The 21,365-nt window shown below is 39.4% G+C and overlaps 5 protein-coding genes across 5 annotated transcripts; 2 read left to right on the forward strand and 3 right to left on the reverse strand.

Annotated features, from left to right (window-relative positions):
* Window positions 1-1,751: 1,751 nt before the first annotated feature.
* LOC133836987 (probable cytochrome P450 12a5, mitochondrial) lies at window positions 1,752-3,809 on the reverse strand. The gene is made up of 4 exons (XM_062267627.1): window positions 3,666-3,809; window positions 3,086-3,591; window positions 2,575-3,022; window positions 1,752-2,519 (listed from the first exon to the last, which is right to left on the reverse strand). Exons 1-4 carry the CDS (start codon window positions 3,747-3,749, stop codon window positions 1,923-1,925), a joined length of 1,635 nt encoding a protein of 544 aa, XP_062123611.1. The 5' UTR covers window positions 3,750-3,809; the 3' UTR covers window positions 1,752-1,922.
* An 803-nt stretch (window positions 3,810-4,612) lies between these two features.
* Window positions 4,613-5,764, reverse strand: LOC133836988 (transcription initiation protein SPT3 homolog). The gene has a single exon (XM_062267628.1). It carries the CDS (start codon window positions 5,762-5,764, stop codon window positions 4,613-4,615), a length of 1,152 nt encoding a protein of 383 aa, XP_062123612.1.
* Window positions 5,765-11,288: 5,524 nt separating this feature from the next.
* On the forward strand, window positions 11,289-13,267 carry LOC133835657 (DDB1- and CUL4-associated factor 12 homolog). The gene is made up of 5 exons (XM_062265683.1): window positions 11,289-11,635; window positions 11,705-12,259; window positions 12,322-12,726; window positions 12,788-13,015; window positions 13,126-13,267. The coding sequence occupies exons 1-4, from the start codon at window positions 11,369-11,371 to the stop codon at window positions 12,938-12,940; spliced, it is 1,380 nt and encodes a 459-aa protein (XP_062121667.1). The 5' UTR covers window positions 11,289-11,368; the 3' UTR covers window positions 12,941-13,015; window positions 13,126-13,267.
* Window positions 13,087-17,721, reverse strand: LOC133835655 (GRIP and coiled-coil domain-containing protein 2). Its single transcript, XM_062265681.1, has 5 exons — window positions 17,411-17,721; window positions 17,211-17,304; window positions 14,052-17,143; window positions 13,871-13,988; window positions 13,087-13,807 (listed from the first exon to the last, which is right to left on the reverse strand). Exons 1-5 carry the CDS (start codon window positions 17,438-17,440, stop codon window positions 13,719-13,721), a joined length of 3,423 nt encoding a protein of 1,140 aa, XP_062121665.1. The 5' UTR covers window positions 17,441-17,721; the 3' UTR covers window positions 13,087-13,718.
* A 290-nt stretch (window positions 17,722-18,011) lies between these two features.
* On the forward strand, window positions 18,012-20,311 carry LOC133835656 (kelch-like protein 18). Its single transcript, XM_062265682.1, has 4 exons — window positions 18,012-18,237; window positions 18,348-19,195; window positions 19,255-19,513; window positions 19,570-20,311. Exons 1-4 carry the CDS (start codon window positions 18,109-18,111, stop codon window positions 20,050-20,052), a joined length of 1,719 nt encoding a protein of 572 aa, XP_062121666.1. The 5' UTR covers window positions 18,012-18,108; the 3' UTR covers window positions 20,053-20,311.
* Window positions 20,312-21,365: the final 1,054 nt, after the last annotated feature.

Consider the following 21,365-nt stretch of genomic DNA (forward strand, 5'->3'; position numbering starts at 1 on the left):
ATCTCCCTACCTACATATCTTTTTTTTGGTAGTACCATGTACGCCCTAAAGTTCAGCCTCGACACCACTTCCGGTCACGTTTTCAGTTTTTGTTTCAGCCCCAAAAGTAGGCAATGTTTTTTTTCGTAACTTGCCGTCGTTTTGCAGTCTCGCCGTAATATTTAACATTTTTGTTCTGCTGTCTTAACGACTTTTGTACGAGTGTGTGTGTGTGTGTATTAGATTGAGTGTTGATGCATGCATCAAATTATTATTATATGGCAAAGGACGAGATGCATTAGGCAAATAGCCCATTTACAGTACATACATATGTATGTTTGGAGCAGCTGTAAAACTTTTGCATTATTATACTTAGATTATACAGCTTGTTGTGTTCTCTGTGGTGTATGTCTTCACATATTGATTGAGCTTTAAAACTACATATGTGCTTATGTAGAAAAGCCAAGGTGTACCACTCAAAACAAGAAACATATACAGAAATCTTCAATTATAATTCGTGTGTGTAACAAAAATCTGAGAGATTTGTTAGATAATTATTTAAATAATTCATTAACTGGTCTTGCTAAATATATTATGATCTAAAGTGTTAATTTTTTTTAAAAAATGGTTTTCTGCAAATTATCACCAACTTTTCATATCCGCATTTAGGACTGAATTACATTTTTTATATATACAGTTATAATAACAAACTCTTTCAATTTGTTATCATTTAAATGAATAAATTTTAATAATAATTATAAACAAAATATGTAAACTGATATAAATTTTTAAAATGAAACTAAAATCATTTCCATAAAGAAATCAAAAATAATATATTGGTTAAATTACAATTTAAATTACCCGTATTAAAAAACTTAAATAATGTTTAGTATTTTAAAACTAAATTAACACAAAAACATTCATTACTAAATGTTATTTGAAAAATACAAAAACAAAATAAAAGGAACCAATTCAATGATATATCAATATTCTGGGCAATCGGACCAAAAACATCAATCAGAAAAAAAATAGAATTTGATCTACACTTGTATATTGTAAAGAGTTTTGCAGTCAACTGTTACTTGGATATACATACATACACTGTATACATAAAATAACGTTTAACTGAAAAATATAAATAAATGCATAAACTATCATGAAGATTTAATCCACATGATTCTAATGAAATTTACAATCCTGTTAAACTAAATTAATCAAAATGGAAAATACAACAATCTATTTATTGTTGAAATTGGCCAATAACTAATTGCAAAATTTAAAAATTTATATTTACTGTACAATGTTTAAACTGTACATTATTATAAGCATATTGAATTTATTCCAACATATGCGTAGATTCAAATATTTATTGGATGTCCATATACATACATATGAAAATATATGAATATATACATACATACTTAATTACCATACACACATACAAATATTTTAACATTCTCCCATGTACTCTTTATAGTGTGTGTGTAATAAACTGAAGGAAATATAGCTTTAAATGTTTAAAAAATAAATATTGTTGACTTTCATTGGCTAAGGTGATATATATTTAGTTTAATAAACATGTTTGGAATATTAGGAAAGTTTTCCAATACTGTAAACCATTAAAGGAGCCCCTTTCCCTTTTTTTTATTAAAGTTGTTTATATTTTGACAGTTGTATATCCGTAATATTACCTAATTTGGAATTGGGATCGAAATTTTTTTACTAGTTTATAAATAAACTCTCATGGTTTATAAAATCAAGACTCCAAAGTGTTATAGTAGACAATTTTTATTAATCATGTCTGAACATATGAATTTACATAAATTATGATATTATCATAGATCACATTGACATTACATTATTTCACTTCAAATATTTAATCATTGTATTATTGAATATATTTATGTATAGACAAACATTTATTTTTAAACTCACATATCACATCAATGGTCGAAGTCCGTAAACTTAAATCTTAGTGGAATATTAGGCTTATTGATCAGCACTGATCTAAAAGCATTTTCTCTTGAATGGTTGAACTCCACCTTGAAGTTTCGAATAATCCGAGCAATACCGAGCTCAAGTTCCATGTCCACAATTCTCTTACCCACGCACATACGAGGTCCAAATCCGAATGGTAAAAATACAAATGGATTTGTAGTTTTTAACGGATTAGCCGGACATTTGGACGTGGATGCATCACTTCGCAGCCAGCGTTCAGGCAAAAACTCTGATGCTTTTGGAAAGTATTCATCATTATTTAGCATGCTCAAGGGCATCATCGACACAAATGTGCCTGCTGGCACCTTGTGACCACTGAGAACACAATCTCGATTGGTAGTCCGGGCGTGGCCTATCACAAGAGGATACATTCGCTGTGATTCCTTAATGCAGGCACGTAAGTAAGGCACGTTTTTCATAGAATCTTCTGTAAATTCCGAGTCTTTATTGGGTAGCACACGCATTACCTCTTCCCTTAACTTGTCCTGCTTCACTGGATTAGTCGCAATGCACAACATTGCAGCAGCAAATGTACTCGAAGTCTAAAGGAATACATAACGTGGCATTAAAATGTATAAATACGTTAACAAAACTTACTGTATCAACGCCAGCCATCAACATGTCCATTGCCATAATTGTGGCAACTTTCTTGTCTATCTTCAGCAACTTTTCGAGGACACTCTTTTCGTTCTCTGCCCTAACAATTCCCTTATTTTCTTCAGTCTCAAGACGAACCAGAGCCTCATTTACAAACTCCAACGTCACCTTCTGTATGTTATCATATGCATTCATTAGCTTTTTCTTCATGGGTGTTTGAACATAACGCCATAAAGAAGGTTTAACTTCCAGGTCGCCGGCATATGTGAAAAATTCATCTAAGCTCTTGAAAAGCAACATAACATTGTCGCTTTTATCGGATTCCTTGAGAAGGCCCAGCTGTTTATCTAATGCCACAACAGACACAGATTCCAAAGTCCATCGATTAATGTCCTCAATGAAGTTATGCGGCACTTCTTGATTAGTCGCATCTCGAATGGTCTTGATCCTAGTATAGGAAGTCAGGAATATAATTTATTTTACAAGGGCATTACGAATTGTTTGTATTTACCGTTCGACAAATTCACAGTTCACTTGCGACATTTTCTTGTAGTAGAGTCGCACATTTTTGGGCTGCATCAGCACTGGATTCACAATACTGCGAAATTCGCCCCAGGATTTTCCTTGACTAGGAATCAGACCTTCTACACCTTTGTAGAAGTCTTTTCGATATGACTCTCTATGATACCTCAAAGTATCGCTGCCTGGTCGATGCGGCCATATGCCTTCATGCCGATAGACGACTTCAAAATCTTTTGGATTATATGTAATCACCATGGCATCGCTTCCAAAAATTGTTGGCATTCTAAAGAAGTCACCGTAGTCGTAACGCATACCCAATACTAGTTGTGTCAAGTCCATGTTCTTATATTTTCCACCAGGGAACGCCATGTTATAGATAAGAGATAATCCACTGGCGGCTGGAATACTATCGAAGGAGCGAGCATTTTGCCACTCGACATCGTCTCTTGTTACCCTTTGTTCCTTAACTTCAGCGTTAGTACTGCTTTGAGAGCGCTGCAATTATAACTAATAAGTTAATTTTCCGATGTTATCTGCTATATATACATATGTATGAGTGCCTTGTTTACATTTTGTGCGTTTCCATTTGCGAATAAAGCGACGCCCGTTCTCTGTCTATTTATAATGCTCATACAATTGCGTATTATCAGCATTTTGACAAGACTCGTTCTGCGCTCGTTGATTGTTAGACATAGACTGTTTGTTGTTCACTCAAATATTGTTAAATGCCCCAACTCGCTAAAGCTTTTTGTATTTCTGCTCTCTTTCTCATAGGTCACAAAATACAAACAAACTATAAACAAGTTTAATAATTGCCGTTTTCTTGGCAAAGCTTTTTATGTAAATAACATTTTAATATTGTGATTTAGATTCAAAATATCTACTTTGATAAATATATTTCTTTCTTTTACAATTGCAGCTAAGCGAAGCTATCAATAAGTTTGTTGAATTTCACAATTTGTCTTATCATTTCATATTCTTAGAATAATCGCAACTTTAAGAGTACCTAATAAAATTCTTAATTTAATGAAATTGAGAATATACAACTTTTTTATCAATGCATTTGGATATGTAATTTTTTTAAAGATTAAAATAAATTTTTACTCCAACGTACCCAGAATTTCACACAAATTTAATATGGAATATTTTGAGATTTTTTTTTTTTTCAAATAGAAAATTCTTTTTGTAGATCATAATTGTAAATAATTTAATGTTCGAGCTTTTATTATTAAAAATAATGAATAAATTTGTAAAGTCTTACAGGCCAAAATCTGTTGAAAAGCTTTTTGTGCGTCGTTACTAATTTTTTTTTACTAATGTAATTAGTAATTTACATTACATTAATGTTTATATATGTATATATGTAGATACATATTTTTTTAAACTTAATTTAATTAATATACTCGGAAATGACCGACATATCTTATTGTGCCCCCCGCTACATTGATTTTCCGCTTATACTTCAATCTAGTTCCCTTTTCAATTTTGAGGAACATCTTTCCCAATTTTGACGAATCTAAATGGCAAGAAAACTACGCCTAAAGTCAATGTCGCAGGAGTTACGATATCGACCTATTTTACGATTGCTCATTTGACGAAAACGTCGCATTGCTTCGTGTATTTCTTGAACACTAATGGGCTTGACAACTTCCATGCCGCGGCCTTGTGTCACCTCTGGACAGACATGCATCATTGCAGGACTTCCCCCAGCTGAGGTGACGCGACTATACGGTTCGGTGGCGCGATTTTCTGAATTCAGGCGCGTTAGTATCGAGTAGTCGACAATGGCCGCAATTGTTTCGTGCGCTAGGTACGCCAAAATATTCATTGTGGGCGTCGGAATGCGGAGATCGGCAGGCAAGTCTAGAAATCGTCTGAATTTGTTTTTAATTTTCTCGCCATGTCGGCAGTAAAAAGATGTCTTTCGTGCCTCGTTAAACTCCAGGTACTGCTGTCCTGTGAGTATTTGAGATATGCGATCGGCACGAAACAAGCGCCGCATGCGATCCTCGTCGTGCAATTCATGAACTTCAATAGCCAGTTCTTCATCCTCTTCCTGCTGCTCTAGATCGTCCATAAAGTCCTGGGGTCGACCAGTGCGTATGCTAAGAAATCGTTTCAAAATGCGCATATCCTTTAAGTGCTTCCGCATTCGTGCTATTTTCACGGGATGATTTCGCATTAGGAACTCAAAATCTGCCTGCGAAGGACATGGATTCTGTTTGCGTCGCATGGCAACCAGTGAGGCTTCATTGAAGATGCCACGTAGCTGCTGCTGCAGTATTTGTTCCACCAGTTTAACACTTGTCGTTCGTGGCTGATCACTGTCACCAAAGCTACGCATTATGTCAGCAATTTCAGTGAGTAATGAAACAGGCACATCGTCTACCATTTGCATGGCGGCCATTACTTGTGTATTTTGGTTTCCTGCAGTTGTGGCAGCTTGAAGTTGCACCTGATTCTGCGTCTGGGCCACATTGCCGCTCTGCACCAGAATTACCTGACGATGAACGTTCACTGGAGGTTTGTTGTCTTCCGAATTTTGCAATTGCGGTGTGCTGGGCGCCGATGATGTGGTAGCCATAATGGGTGATGCGACTCCTCCAATATCAGTGGCTGCAACCGACACTGAATTCTGCCGCATAGTACGCTTGACTTGATAGTTCATTGCCAGGATTTTTAACTAAAATCCTTCCTAAATAAAAGAGTCAAATAATGCAATACTCCGTGTAACCGTGTGACCGCAGTTTGAAAATATACAAATATACCATTTTGCCCATTTGCTATAAATTATGAACTTGTTCTGTTAAACTAACCAGCGAAATATTGTGTATTGATGTGTTTAACTAGTGAATAGAAAACATAATGAATAATTCAAAAATTATTATTATTATCAAATATGTATTTCCAAATATTGATTAAGCAACGTGTGAAAGTATATAGCGCAAAAAAACTAGATCCATTAGATACGATAGTTTTTCAGTCTCCGTTTAGCTTTCATCTTGCGCGGACGCTTTTCTTCGGTCCCTTTTCAGCTCATTTCGATCATTTCAGCGGTTTTTTCCCTACTTTCCCACTATTTTCTCTAGCCCACAGGCACAAGGGGAATAGGAGAATTTGTAGGCGCGATCATGGCCAACACGTCCAACTCAAGTGGTAGAATCGCCACCAGGCGAACAACTGCCACTTCAACCAATTCGGCTTCTTCAAAAATAAATAATTCAAAATTGGAAAGCAAATCCAACAAAATGAACACTGCAAAAGAAACCAATAAAAAAAGTATGACCAGCTCTGAAGCCACGCGCTCAGAAATAACGGACAAAACAACAAAACAGAATAAAACGGAAAAGGTAAAAACACCAACAATCACCATGGATGACGGAACTAGCAAAGAAAATGTAAATGGATACTCTTACAACGAAAACCACAAGGGCCCTTACGCGGTATATCTTGAAAAAGTTTAAATGGAAATAGCGGAGCCATAAACTCCATCGAACTGGCGGCTTTTCTGTCGTCAAAAGAAATAGAGGGCATAGAGGAGATTAAGAAGATGGGGTACGGACGGTGCAAAGTCGTTTGCAACTCGGCGCAGGCCGCTAATAACTTGGCTTACTGTGGCGATTTACTTGCAGGCTGCTACGAGCCGAAGATCCCTCGCCACCTAGTAAACACGGCTGGCATTATTTTCAACATCCCTTTAAACCTTTCGGATTCCGACATTTTAAAAAACATTAAATCTGACATCACAATAGACCAAGTCGAACGCATAAAGAAAAAATCTCGAATTGACGGACAGCTTATCCCGACTGGACGAGTAAAACTGTGGTTTAATGGAGCAGAGATTCCTAAAGAGATTAAGCTTATGTACTCTAGACTGTCTGTTCAGCCGTTTATTTATTTTTGCCAGTGTTTTTGCTGCTTCCGGTTTGGCCACCTGGCTAAACATTGCAAGAGCAAGGCCAGATGTTTCAGGTGCGGACTTGCACATGACAAGCAGGATCCTTGCGGCCCAACCTCATGCGTCAACTGCAAGGAGCAGCATGTGGCGACTGACCCAAATTGTCCGGCGAGGATAAAAGAATATTCAATAAAAAAAATAATGGCTTCCGAAAATATGTCTAGAAAGGATGCAAAAAATAAATTCCCCTCCATTTTTCAGAAAGCTTCACCCCCTCCGCTCGATGCGTTGAACTTCCCACAGCTACCCAAGCAAACAGGCAACCCTAGATCAGCCAGATCCTCAAATTCTTCACTTCAGAGTACGCCAGTCCAATCCTTTTCAAATCCTACACCAGTGAGAGCAGCCAGCCCGAACCACTTCTTTGCTGAGGAGAAACTCAGTCAGTTAGGCACTAAAATCGCTGCATTTGTAACTGAGTGCAGAGAGGACACCACAACCAGTCTTTTTTCAGCTTTTCTCGTGGAGCTTAGAGATTTTATAAATTCAGCCAACGCAGAGATAGATGCATATAAAATAGCTAGCCAACTCTCTCTTGGAAACGTCCTATCATCATGAAGATCCTCCAATTCAACATCCAAAGCCTGACCTACAACAACAACAAACAACTTCTTTACATGTACCTTGACAACAACAACATAGACATAGCTATTATTTCTGAAATCTGGGTTATGGACAACAGCGATTGTAGCATACCTGATTACAAATTTTATTGCAAGCCTAGGGAAGACGGATATGGAGGGTAGGAATATACATTAGAAGCAACATAACCTTTAAGATACTAAGTCCCATTACCAAAATCGAATGCGTTGGAATTCAAACGCTAAATTTGAAACACAATCTAAATATCTTCAGTATCTATTCCTCCCCCTCCACCTCAGCTGCGGACGTTGGACTTGGTTTGCAGAGTATTTTTCAATTTGCAGCAGGTCTTAATAACCCTTCTCTAGTCGCGGGAGACATAAACGCCAAGTCAACATCCTGGGGTAGCCCAAGCTCTAACTCCAAAGGCCAACTTGTGGAAGATGCTGCCATGGACGCGGGCTTTATTTGCCTAAATGATGGTTCCCCCACATTTTCCCGTAGCGTAAACCAATCCTCCGTCTTAGATCTAGCGTTTACCAACTCAAGAGCAAGCAATATTAGATGGTCAGCGCACGATGTGCGCATTACAAACAGCCCCCATTTCCCAATATTCATCTGCTTTGACAATCTTCCCACAGCGACATCACATAGCAAAGTTCTACATAATAAAATCGCAGATGCCTTCGCTGAGTGTGAATTCACCAGCCTAGAGGACCTAAGCGTGAGTGTTAAAAAACTCACAAAGCAGCACACTATTATAATTAGTTCAGAAAATAGATACAAGCCAAAGAAATGGTGGGACTCAGAAGTAGACAGGTTGTTTAGATTAAGAAATGCTTGCAGGAAAAAGTTTAACAGCACAAAAAAGAGAGAAGACGCACTGAAAGCTTTTGAAGCAGATAGAAATTTTCAAAATCTAGTCAAAAATCGCAGAAAGTCCAGCTTCCAAGAATTTGTGAACGATTTTTCCTCAGCTTCAAATGTTTGGGCTAAAATTAAAAATATAAAAAACTACAAAAAAGTTAAAAGAATTGGTAACAAATGGACGGAAGAAGAGGATCAAAACTTTCTTCAAAGTGTAGTAGACACCACAAGACCTATGTGCCCCAAATAGTTAGCAATGGCGTAGAAGACACCGACCCTCGCAATCTACCCTTCGACTTATCGGACTTCAATGAATTTGTTAACGCTAGAAATCCCAACTCTGCCAGAGGTCTTGATGGCATTTCATACAAAATGATCCAAAAGCTGGATCACAGAAGGAAATGCTGTTTTCTGGAGATGCTAAACAAGAAATGGTCCATGGGCGTCATCCTTGAAAGCTGGAGAAAGATTGGAGTAGTCCCCATCCCTAAGAAAGGTATGGACACCTCAATAGTAAGCAACTACAGACCGATTTGCCTATTGAGTGTCCCTTTTAAAATACTAGAGGGGCTAGTGAAACAAAGAATGGAGGAACATATTCGTGCGAATTTATTAATCCCAGAAAGATCATACGCTTTTCGCCGCCAGAGATCTACAGCCTTGTGCATCAATGATCTAATAAATCAAGTTCAATCACTGAAGTCCAAGCAGTATCAAGTTTTAGCAGCATGTCTAGACCTTAAAAAAGCTTTCGACTGTGTAAACATAGACATCCTCCAGTGTAAGCTAAACGAACTAGGTTTTGATAGGCATTTGGTCGAGTGGATTGCTAGCTTTTTACGCAGGAGGACGCTAGTCAAAGGAAATTGTGAAGTTACAATTGGTAAAGGTGTGTGTCAGGGTAGCTGCCTTAGTCCAACTCTGTTTAATTTGTACACGGCAGGACTCCACGATCTAAATGGCCCAAATTGCACACTTTTTCAATACGCAGACGATTTCTTTTAATTTGCTTTCACAAAGATTTCAATTCAGCATCCGATCTACTTCAACAAAAGATAAATGAGTTTCAAATTGTTTGCAATAGCCTAGACCTTCAATTCAACGCAGCTAAGTCCAACGTCATTCACTTTAGCACTCAGAGAAGACCCCTACCCATTTTCCATCAAAATAGGCCTATAAAAGAAGTCAGCCAAATTAAATACCTTGGCAGAGTCGTGTCAGCGTCTAGCTCCCCGTCAGCGCACATTGACCAAACGATCTCTGAGACATCAAAAGCGTGTACTTTCCTTCGGCTCCTAAGCGGCTGTCGTTTCGGCATTCATCCGTCACAAAGCCTAACTCTTTACAAGGCATACATGAGAAGCAAATTGGAATATGCATGCTCTTCTTTCAGCAACCTCAGCAAATCAGCTTTGTCCAAGATTCAAAGCCACGCAAATTGCCAGTTAAGAAAAGCGCTGGGACTCATAAAGTGCACACCCGTCCCAATAATTTACCATCTTGCTGCTGAATTGCCTCCACTCTATCGCTACAAATTCACAACTGCAAAGGAACTGGTTAAAGTCTTTGCCTTAAACCTCCCCGCAAGAAAAACAATATGTGTCAGTCCCCACATAAACACAAGTTACTCAAAAACATACAGACAGTTCGCAGACGTGCTTGAGCATATCGAGGGAATCGAATCCTCTGTTATCCATTGCAAAAAACTTACCGGCTTTACTGACTTTTTTAAAGGTTCCGCAAAGAACAAAAAATCAATTTGCAATTCTAGTATTCTCCTTCTATTTAATGAAAAAATTGCACATTTAAAAAACAATAATTTTGAGCTATTTTTTACGGACGGATCTGTTACAAGAACACATTCGAGTGCAGCCTTTTTGCACGAGAGGTCAAAGCACATAGCCAGTTATTACACAGACAAAATACTGTCGTCACTCTCTGCCGAACTCCTTGCAATTGACAAAGCACTTGACTTCGCCTTTTCAATAATCTTCCTCGAGTCGCTATTCTTACGGACAGCAAAAATAGCATTATCAACCTATGCAAAACAATCCACGACAACCATATTGCAGCCAACATCATTGAAAAAATTAACCGGCATCACCATCTAAAGTCCATAGAAATTCATTACATTCCGGGACACTCCAATATCCCACAAAACACAATAGCCGATAATGCAGCCAAAAACGCACCCACAGAAGGCAGCTTCACATTGCTAAACTGGTCAGTCAAAGACGCAATCAACGAGATATACAAACGCATTAAACTGGAATGGGAAGAGGAGTACAACTCCTTCGTAATTCGCAAACCTCGAGGCTTCTGTGACATCTTCCCAGCTTTAATCAAGAAACCCTGGTTTTCCAACAATAAATTCAATATGAAACCAAAAGACATAAAAACGATCAATCGCTTATTAAGTGGTAACGGCTTCGATAAAGCCACACTTTTCAAAATGCATGTCACGTTGGACGACTTGTGCGATACTTGTGGAGCTATCGATAACGCTTCACATGCAATCCTCAGCTGTTCAAAATACGATACTGTACGCCAACGTTACCCAACACTAGGAAAACACAACAACATTCACGCTCTCTTGAAGGAAGGAAATGTCGAGCACATTAAAACCATCATAGACTTCATAAAAGAAACAAATTTGGACCTCTGATTGAACACTTCAATCAATTCTTCGTGGCGTTTTTCACCTTATAAAGGCATCGACCAGTTCTCGGTCGGGTGCTTAGGGAGCGGCCAAATAATTCCCCCCTGCCCATGGGTCGGGTGGTAACTTAAAACCCAAAAAAAAAAACTCTAATGGAGAATTCACTAATTTTTTAGAATTGATAAAATTTATTCACCGCCGCAAAAATGTTCAACGGCATGGTAAAGACGGTACGTGATAGCATAGTAGGCACCTATCCCTCTTGTCATGTGAGTTCCCGTCTGGAAGAGCGTCGGGCTAAGCATCGAGCAATGCGCCAGGAGCGAAGGCGAAAACCAGACAAACCCGACGATTTTGTTACCTACGAAGACTCAGGCAGCGATGAGGAGACGCCTCAACAGCAGTACGAGGTCCTTAACTCATCCTACAATCTATGTGACTACCTACGCAGCAGAGAAAGTGAACTGCGCGATGTAAGTAAAAAATACATACGTATTGTTTTTGTTCTCGCTAAAAACACGAATGCTTTATTTGAATTGCAGCACCGCAGCGTTAATGTGGAATATACTAGTCGCTATGTTCTCACCCACGACATGTTGCGGGAGACTCAAATCAATTTAGGCTATATTAATAAAGTATTTTGCTCCAAATGGCTCAGCAATCGCCAAGTGGTGTTCGGAACCAAGTGCAATAAGCTGCTCGTGTATGATGTGAATATGCGTCGTGTCGACGCCATACCCACGCTATCGAATAGTCGTGCCAATCATCCAGAGATTCAGGGCGGCCTTCATGCCATTGAATTGTCGCCCAGTCGTTCATTTTTGGCCACAGGTGCAAGAAATTCATCGGATATTGCAGTCTATCGGTTGCCAACTTTGGATCCAGTTTGTGTGGGCGAGAACGGTCATCGGGACTTGATAATGGGTATGTGTTGGCTAGACGATCAGTTCCTCGTCTCTGGCTCGAAGGACTCGCGCATGGCATTGTGGCGTATCAACGAGGATCATATGGATTTTCCTGATGGCGGCGAAGAGTCTTGCCCGACTTTTGCCACCATTCATCCACTCAGCGTTAAAGAAGTGCGGACAGCGCAAAGGGTATGCTAAGAACGGACTATTTTTTCGAATTATTAATCATAATTTTAATATTAATCTTGCAGATACGTTCGTTATGTTTTAACAAAGAGTTCAAAGAAATCGCAGCACTATCTTTGAACGGATATATTCACATCTTTAACGCAGAGACCTTTAAACAAACGCTCTCGCGTAAACTGCCCAACTGCCAGGACAATGTGAGCATCGCATACCACAGCGATGGTCTTTATGCCGTCGGATGTCGCTCCTACACAATACTATTGGATGCCCGAACACTGCAAACTATCAAGAAGATCACATCACGATATAGTGGCTGCGGAATCCGTGCGACATCGTTTGAGGGCAACCTCTTAACCGTAGGCACAGGTCTGGGCATGCTTCTCTTCTATGATATACGTGCTGGCAAGTATTTGGAGAGTAGCGTAAATGCTTCACGAACTGTGGCACTCAAGTGCAGTAAAGGAATTGTGGTATGTAATTAGCGTCAATTGTATAAAATTTGACATGCCTTGAAATGCATATAATTTTCAGTATCCTGAGGACGAAATGGACGGCTTCCAGCAGGTGAAATACGTCCCCGCCATTTACACGCATTGCTATGATAGCACAAGGATGCGTCTGTTTGCGGCTGGTGGACCGCTTCCTGCAACTCTGGTGGGCAACTATGCGGGCGTCTGGCAATAGAATCTGAGCACAGAGTATTTTATCTCTGTTTCTGTCACAAAATTGATACTGATTAGTAAGAGTAACTAGGCAATAGTATGTATTTTGTTTTTTTTAGACTTGTCTTTGCCTTCGTTTGCTGCGATGTGCAAAATTGTGATTCTTGATTTCTTTACTGAATTTGAATTTTGTTTTCTCAATTATAGTTTTATACATTGCATAATTTCATAAATATTTTAAGAATAAATTTATGCATTCACTTCGCATAGTCTTAGCCAATTACTGTTCGTATTTATATAATTTTAAAATTATACATACAATTGACATGTAATTACAATTTAAGTTTACCGTTTAAACATAGATAAAACGCGAACATTGATTTTATAGTCTGATATCTGTGGGAATAGAACTAAATAAATATTTATCAATACATGTAATTTTCATCACGATACCAAGATTGTATTCGTTCGTTTTATAGAAAGGCCGTTGGATAAAATGTACGTATAGTATTTATATTTTCACACTCATATTTACATATACTTATATTGTGGCTGGAATGCTGTATAGGGCGCTCCATATATTATTCAGTATTAATTATGTACATTTGATGTATAAGATAAAGCATGAGATAAGTGGCATCCTTAATTAATTGAAAGGAAAATACACAAACAATTTTTGGGGACAATAACCAATATACAAGATTTATACAATATACACAAACTGGTTAACAAGGTATGGCCTTCCTTATTAAATATATATTATATTTAATACCAATGAACCTGAAAAGACAGTTCGGCAGTTAATTGTTATTGCCTGACGTGTTGCTGCCACTTCCGCTCCAAGCGCTAAGAAATCCACTCCAGCTGCGATTGCTGCTATCATTGGAAACTGCATCGGAGAAAAGAGATGATCAGAAATGAAAGGTTTGAGTTGGAGTGGTAAAGTGGTTACCTTTCTGTCCTTTTGCCACAGCATTTAGCATTTCCATTTCATTGCGACTTAGACGTAAAATTGTATTTAGCACCGGCACCAGGCGTTGTCGCTCATCCGTGTTACTTAGCGTGATGAACTGTATTGCAAAACACATACTATGTATGAAATTGACAAATAAAAAAAAATCAATTGGGTATACCTTCAAAAATACGTTCTTAAGATATTCTGAGTTGTGCATGTGCTGCTCCCGCTCCTCTGAACGTTCCTGACGACGCAGTTCTTCCTTGAGCATATCATTCATTTGTGTCAGCTTGGCCAGATCCTGTTCATTCTCGGCTAATAGAGCGGTTAGATGACGGACACGACTTTCCTGTATGCTCAATCGTTCCTTGGTGGCCAAAAGCGCTGCCTGCGCTTCGCCACTCACATCTAATTCTGATTCATCGTCCTGCATGCTAACGCTGCGTCCGAAATTAGAAAACGTGGTTACCTTATCGCTGTTGATTGAATGTATGGATGTATTTAGCAGCTCATCCAGTGGTATAAAATCGTGAGACCGACGTGACGCTGTAGAGATCTTGCGTTGTGCTGCCAATTGTGCAAGAGTCTCCGCACTGCCGTCATGGTCGAGTAAATAATCTATTTTACTCTGTTCAGTACTTGGGAGATCGACGCTTGCTTTGGAAATTGGCGCAGCAATTGGAGCCACGGTCTGAATGGATGTGGATAATGTCTTCTCGAGCTGTTCGATTTGATGCTGCAGCTTGGAAACTTGCAGTTGGTGTACATCATCCATTTGCTCAATCTGTTGGCGGTGCTGTTGTAGCTGCTGTTGCTGTTGTTGTAGGTGCCGTTGATTATCCTGAGTCAAAGTATCTATTTGCTCCCGTAAGTCGTCGGAGACCGACACCAATTCCTGTCTGCGTTGCTGTAAATGCGAGTTGTCGCGTTGTATGTCGTCTAATTGCGTTTCCAATTGAGTGATTCGCTTGGTGCTTGCCTCATTGCTGTTGCGTAATTGTTGCTCCATTGTACGCATCGCAGTTAATTCTGTTTCGAGGTCTTGTTCCTTAGCAGTGTCTCGATTCTGTTGCTTGCGCAGCACCGACTGTGCTTTAATCTTGTACTCCGAGTACTCAGCTTGCAGTTGTTCATTGCTTCGATTAGTATTGCGCAACGATGTTTCCAGCTCAGCAAGTGCGTTCATTCGCATCTCCAGTTGTTGAGTGCAGTTGAGCAGCATGTCCTGTGAATGTTTAAGTTTAGATTCGTATTGCTTCGTGTTGTCGGCCAACTGAAGACGCATCTGTTCCACTTGCTGTTTTTGCTGCTCCACGTTCTGCTCGAGTTCCTTGTTGTCCGACAGTGTCTGCTGTTTGCCATGGACAGCGTCTTTAATTTGCGCCTGCATCAGGTCGATTTGTTGCTTCAATTGCTTGCTATGCGCTGCCTCGCCCCTTTGCGCTTCCTCCATTATGCTGATCTCCTGCCGCATTTGCATTATGGTGTTCTCTTTGCTAACAAGTGTTTCCGTCAATGCATTTAATTGCGATGTCTTCGCCAAGAGTTTACTACTTACTTCCGCCAATGATTTCTCAGCAGCCTCAATTTCCAAATTCAATACATTTGAACTTTTCGCCTTGTCCTTAGACTTAAGTTTTTGGTTTTCGGCACGAGCCATATTTAAGTCCTGTTGAAGCTGCGTCCGTGCTACTTTAATAGCTTCTAGTTCAGTTTCAAGTTTAGCTGAACCAGCCTGTTCCATGTCTTTAATTTGCTGCATCTGCTCTTGAAGCTTCTTTTTGAGCTTAACAGTCAGCGTTCGCAGCTTGTTATATTTTTCTTCGTATCCATCGTCGAGTTCGCGCAAGCGACTCAATTCCTCGGCGCGTGAAATCGTTGATGTAGACAACACATCACTCTGGGCATCAGCATTCTGCTCGTGCTGCTCTAGTTCATCAATTCTGCTTTGTGCTTGCTGAAGTTGCTGTGATTTTTCCGTCAGAGTTTCGGTCAAAATCTGTAACTCTTTGTGGCCCTTGTCGTGTTGCTCCTGCATACGGGAAATGACATCGCCTCGTGCCTTCAACGCCTCGTTAAGCTCTCGCATCTCTGCCAACAGTTCAGCATGTTCGTGCTCCTTCAGCTGATAGCGCGACTGCAAATCGTCATTATGCTGTCGTAGCTCTACACAACTCGTCTCCAGTTGCACATTCTCGCGTTCATATTTTTGCTGCATTAAGGTCTGTGTACTCAGCTGATCACTCCGTTCCTTCTGTATAATGTGAACCAAGCGTTGCACTTGATTAATTTTCTCACTGATGTAGGACACGTTAAAAGAAGAGTTTTCTGGCTTCATAGTTGGTGTTTTTGCTGTGATTTGTTGTTCCCTGATTATATTTGTCAACCGTTCCACATTGTTTAATTTATTCAACAAGCTGTCTATGTCTAGAGGGATTTTTGAAGGCTGCGCTTGTTGCTTATGTGCTTGTTGCTGCTTTGCTAGTGTGGCCAAACGTTCCATCTCGTATACTTTCTGCAATACTTTTTGACTATTTAATGACACTTGGTTGGGAGTGGCATTTGCCGCATTAAGTTGATGCTTAAGCTGTAGATTCTCCTCTTGTAACGTTGTCATCTTACCGCAAAGTAGCTGAGAAGCCTTGATAATCTCCTGCTGCCACTTGGAAACCGATGCTGCGTATTCATGTTGCGTTTCCAACAAAACACACTTGCATTCCTTGAGGTTCTTCAGCTTACGATGCACATCGATAAAGCGATCCTTGAGCGTATTGAACTTCTTGCGTTGCTCCGAATTCAATTGCTTCACTGACTCGTACTTCTCCTGCAGTTCATTCAGCTCTTTGACCCGCAGTCTCGATTCCTCTGCAGCATTCTCAACCTGCTGTTTTAATATTCCATTTTCAGACTCGACCTCCTTTATTTTAACAATGTCTTCCTCGAGAAATTCAATATTCTTTCGCTGTTCATTGCTAAGACTGTTCACCTGGTGCATGGCCTGCTCCATGCGTTCTACGTCTGCCAGTAGATTATCATTTTCATCACTTAAGCGTCCTAGTTGACGTTTGAGGCTCTCATTTTCGATCTGGAACATTTCTAAGCGCTCAGCATCCTCTTTGGTTCTACGCTGTAAGCTATTAAGTTGCTCCATCAATACCAGGTTTTTGTCGGTAAAGTCCTGCAGCATCTCCTGCATCGCGGGCAGACTGCTCTGTTTGGTGGCCAGCTTTGCTAACGCCTCCTTCAACTGGCGGTTCTCTTCGGTAAGCTCTAAACATAGCAATGATATTAAATACAACTAAACATTTAATTTCATTTTATCTCGTAGTAGGCTTACCATCTTTTGCTAGCTTTGCTTTTTTGGCAATGCCAAGCAAACCTTTGTATTTGGAAATGAGTTCATCTTTGCTCAGAGCTTCGATTGGATTCTTCTGCAATCATGAAACACACACACACACACAAAACATACACGTTAGCATAAAGGTGTTCAATGGTGGAAACGTCATTGCTTTGCTTTCGTTTCACTTTCGTACATACCTGTGTGTCTCTACTATGTGATGTGTCCATTTTCAATACTGTTTTCCTACTGTTATAAGCTAAATATTAGAACGTTCTATCATCAGGCGATATTCAGTGGTTTCCTATTGCCTTTATTCTTGAAAAAATTAGGCAAAAACAAATAGAACAAGTAGTCAGATGAATAATTTAACGATTGACGATTATTCTTATCGATGTTAAAGCATGCGGATCGCAGACTATTGGCAGTTCAAAAATTTCGAAATAATGGTTTGATATATTAATTATCTTAATACGTGATAAATTCACTTGACTTTGCCAAAGTACACCACTAAAATTCCTCATTTACGTTAAATATCGAATGTGTTGGCTATCTTAAGGGTAATCAGCTGTTTTCGTTAGAGATGGAACTATGTAAAACATAGAAATTTTATGGTATTATTTGTGAAAGCTCTTAAAAAAAATGATTAATATTATGAATTTATAGATTGTGTGTTGTTTGTTTGAATCACTAATATTTCAGAATCATCATTGACTAATCGCATTTGTGCGCATCGCTATGGTTTTGTTATTTTGGTATATTTTTCTATGCTACACACGTATGTATTAAATAGTTCATTTTAAAATCTCACTTGCGGTCACCCTGCCTGTGGAGCATTTTGTTTAGAAAATTTGTTTTTGGTCGTTTGCTGCTGGCATTGTGCCCTCCGACCATAAACATGGATTTGAGCGATAACCAACTGGAGGATCAATCCTTTGTATACAAACACGAACAGCTATTTAGTGAAAGTTTTCCATTGTTCAAGGAGATACGGAGACTGGGAAAACTTTGTGATGTCACTCTGAAGGTTGGTCACTAATAATTTAGCTATCATAGTATTATCATTATCTATTGTCAGTCAGTGTCTAAATATAAACACACTTTCAACTAATTTGTTGCATTTTGCAATCGTAATAGGTTGAAGATCAAACATTCTCAGCGCATCGAGTTGTTCTTGCTGCCACTGTACCATATTTTTATGCGATGTTTACTAATAATATGGCAGAGAGTCGTATCAAGGAAATTACCATGAAGGAGATTGAACCTAGTGCATTAGAGAGTCTCATCAATTATGTTTATAGTGGACAAGTGCGCATCGATAACCAGAATGTCCAAAGCCTTATGGTAGGCGCCTCTTTTCTGCAGCTCTCCAATGTGCGAGATGCATGCGCCACTTTCTTGATATCCCGATTCCATCCACATAATGTTCTGGGCATTCGAACATTTGCCGATTCGATGATCTGCCGCCAGTTGATCGATGCTGCCGATAAGTATATCGATCAGAACTTTGCCAAAGTGTCACAGTCCGAGGAGTTCCTTTCCCTAGACTGTGAGCAGCTGTTGGAGCTGATGCGCCGCGATGAGCTTAACGTGCGCAACGAGGAAGTTATCTTTGAGGCGTGCATGCGTTGGGTTAAATATGCCGAGGAGAAACGCTCTGAACTATTTCCCCAAGTGTTGGCCGCAGTTCGTCTGCCGCTATTGTCTCCGCAGTTCCTAGCAGATCGTGTTGCTCGAGAGGAGCTAATACGCTCGTCGCACCAATGCAGAGATCTCCTCGATGAAGCCAAGGACTTTCATCTAATGCCTGAGCGTCGTGGCTTATTGCAGAGCTTTCGCACGCGTCAACGTTGTGGTGAATTCTTTACAGGTCAAATTTATGCCGTTGGTGGTCTTGCAAGCACCGGGGAGTCTGTTAGCACTGTAGAGATCTATGATCCCATCACCAAGAAATGGAAAATGGGCGAACAAATGTCCATGATGCGGTGAGTCATTAATGAATTAATTGTACCTTCTTTATCTGAACGTTTCACATTACTTGCAGTTCGCGAGTCGGTGTTGCAGTTTTAGATGGCAAACTGTATGCCTTTGGAGGCTTTAATGGCACTGAACGTCTGTCCACAGTCGAAGTGTACGATCCACGCAAGAACAAATGGTCTCAGGGATGTGCTATGCTGTGCAAACGCAGTGCCGTTGGGGTCGCTGCTTTAGATGATTGCATTTATGTTTGCGGTGGCTACGACGGCGTTACATCGCTTAATACTGTTGAGGTTTACTATCCCAAAGCAAATACATGGAAAACGGTGCGTTACACCTTACCCAATCTTGGTTACAATTTTCATTGTCTGTAACCCTTTAGGTTGCTCAAATGATGAAGTATCGATCAGCGGGTGGAGTTACACAGCTTAATGGTTACGTTTATGCCTTAGGTGGACACGATGGATTGTCCATATTTGACTCTGTAGAGCGATACGATCAAAATGAAGACGTCTGGATAAAGATGTCACCGATGCTTAATCGACGCTGTCGTTTGGGCGTAGCTACGCTGAATGGCAAGATCTATGTGTGCGGCGGTTACTGCGGCAATTCATTTTTGCGTTCTGTGGAATGCTACGATCCGCTGACAGACGTTTGGAAGCTTGTTACGCCGATGAACTGCAAGAGATCACGAGTTGCTTTAGCTGCCAACATGGGAAAATTGTGGGCCATTGGCGGGTACGATGGTGAATCGAATCTGTCAACTGTTGAAGTGTACGATCCCGAGACAGACAAATGGACTTTTATGCCTCCAATGTGTGCACACAGTGGAGGCGTCGGAGCCGGCGTTATACGTATTGATTGATTTGACTAGCCAAAAATTCGCTCCTAGTTATTTGATTTGTAAATCTGTGTAGTGGTCTTATACATACATTTATAGTATATGCGCGTTTGCAACTAAGCTTTAGTGGTCCTTAGGTCACAGCTCTATTTTTAAATTGTTCGTTTAGATCCAGATTGTTAAGTGTTTATCATTCCAATTGTATATTTTGTTTAGTTCGTAATATAACCATATCCTGTAATACTCATTAAACTGAATACAATGACATATGAATACCTCGAAATTGTGTAATTTATATTTGTAGGTTTAGATTGCATTTGCTTTCGTGTGTAATCCAATTGTCCCAGTTTCCTATACATAAATCTGATATCGCCGCGTATCGTATAAATCAATTGTTCTCCATATGTGCGTCAAATTCTCTTTATTTGTTCAACAATGTATACGGTTGGCAAACACTGCAAATATATGCAACCAGCAGTTGCACTTTTTTCGATGTAGCGAGTTGCTCCAAGAGTTTACAATCTATCTTCGACATGGGTTGATTTGAAATTACAATAATCACAATTAAATAAAAACATTTATTTGTTGCTTAATAAGCATTTACATATATACATTAATACATTTATTAAATTGTTTTTGCTATATATATTAAATAATATAAAAACTAATATATGAAACTACCTTTATTAGCTACTTAGCCATCATATTATTGATTTTATCTGAAGTTAAATTTAACATTTGATAAAGTATGATTATTATTTGTTTTGTATTGAAGTAGAGATTGGATCATTATATACAAACTACATAATAGCACAACAATTCAACTCTAAATAGATTAAGAATTGAATTTTTGAAGTGTCCCTCGAGAGCATGGAACTTTTTCGTTTTCTCGCTGTCTTCCCATTCCTATGTGATGAGTGCTGCAATGCAATTTTAAATTGAATTTCTGCCACCTACTGCTGCAGTTGGAAAATGAATACTTTCTCGAACAACAGGTGGCGCCACGTTTAAGTTTAGTTGGTCGCTCTGCTCTTATCGCAGGCAGAAAACAAAGCAACATTTGCAGAGTCCATAATGTAATTAACAATACAAAGATAAAATGACACATCAGAAAATTGGCGTGCGCTCGACGTATCAAGCCTAGCCATGATTAAATCATGCGATTCTTATCTGTATTGTCGATATAGTTAGAGTATATGACTATATTTACACAACCAAAGGCGCGTAGGCTTTGCGGCAGTTCTGTTTGATTTCAATAATCAAATCAACCAATTGTCTGTCTATTGGCGAAAGCGTTGCGCAATTTTATTTTAATTAAATGCTAATTATGTTTGTCA

Source organism: Drosophila sulfurigaster, chromosome 2R, assembly GCF_023558435.1.
Source record: "Drosophila sulfurigaster albostrigata strain 15112-1811.04 chromosome 2R, ASM2355843v2, whole genome shotgun sequence".
NCBI lineage: Eukaryota > Metazoa > Arthropoda > Insecta > Diptera > Drosophilidae > Drosophila > Drosophila sulfurigaster.

Coding starts and splice junctions, on each gene's coding strand:
- LOC133836987 (XM_062267627.1), bottom strand. CDS start 3,749: ATGCTGATAATACGCAATTGTATGAGCATTATAAATAGACAGAGAACG. Junction 3,592..3,665: donor CAAATGGAAACGCACAAAAT/GTAAACAAGGCA, acceptor TTATAATTGCAG/CGCTCTCAAAGCAGTACTAA. Junction 2,520..2,574: donor TGATGGCTGGCGTTGATACA/GTAAGTTTTGTT, acceptor GTATTCCTTTAG/ACTTCGAGTACATTTGCTGC.
- LOC133836988 (XM_062267628.1), bottom strand. CDS start 5,764: ATGAACTATCAAGTCAAGCGTACTATGCGGCAGAATTCAGTGTCGGTT.
- LOC133835657 (XM_062265683.1), top strand. CDS start 11,369: ATGTTCAACGGCATGGTAAAGACGGTACGTGATAGCATAGTAGGCACC. Junction 12,260..12,321: donor AAGTGCGGACAGCGCAAAGG/GTATGCTAAGAA, acceptor TTAATCTTGCAG/ATACGTTCGTTATGTTTTAA. Junction 12,727..12,787: donor AGTGCAGTAAAGGAATTGTG/GTATGTAATTAG, acceptor TATAATTTTCAG/TATCCTGAGGACGAAATGGA.
- LOC133835655 (XM_062265681.1), bottom strand. CDS start 17,440: ATGGACACATCACATAGTAGAGACACACAG. Junction 17,305..17,410: donor CACATAGTAGAGACACACAG/GTATGTACGAAA, acceptor TCATGATTGCAG/AAGAATCCAATCGAAGCTCT. Junction 17,144..17,210: donor AGCAAAGCTAGCAAAAGATG/GTAAGCCTACTA, acceptor TGCTATGTTTAG/AGCTTACCGAAGAGAACCGC.
- LOC133835656 (XM_062265682.1), top strand. CDS start 18,109: ATGGATTTGAGCGATAACCAACTGGAGGATCAATCCTTTGTATACAAA. Junction 19,196..19,254: donor GAACAAATGTCCATGATGCG/GTGAGTCATTAA, acceptor CATTACTTGCAG/TTCGCGAGTCGGTGTTGCAG. Junction 19,514..19,569: donor AAGCAAATACATGGAAAACG/GTGCGTTACACC, acceptor GTAACCCTTTAG/GTTGCTCAAATGATGAAGTA.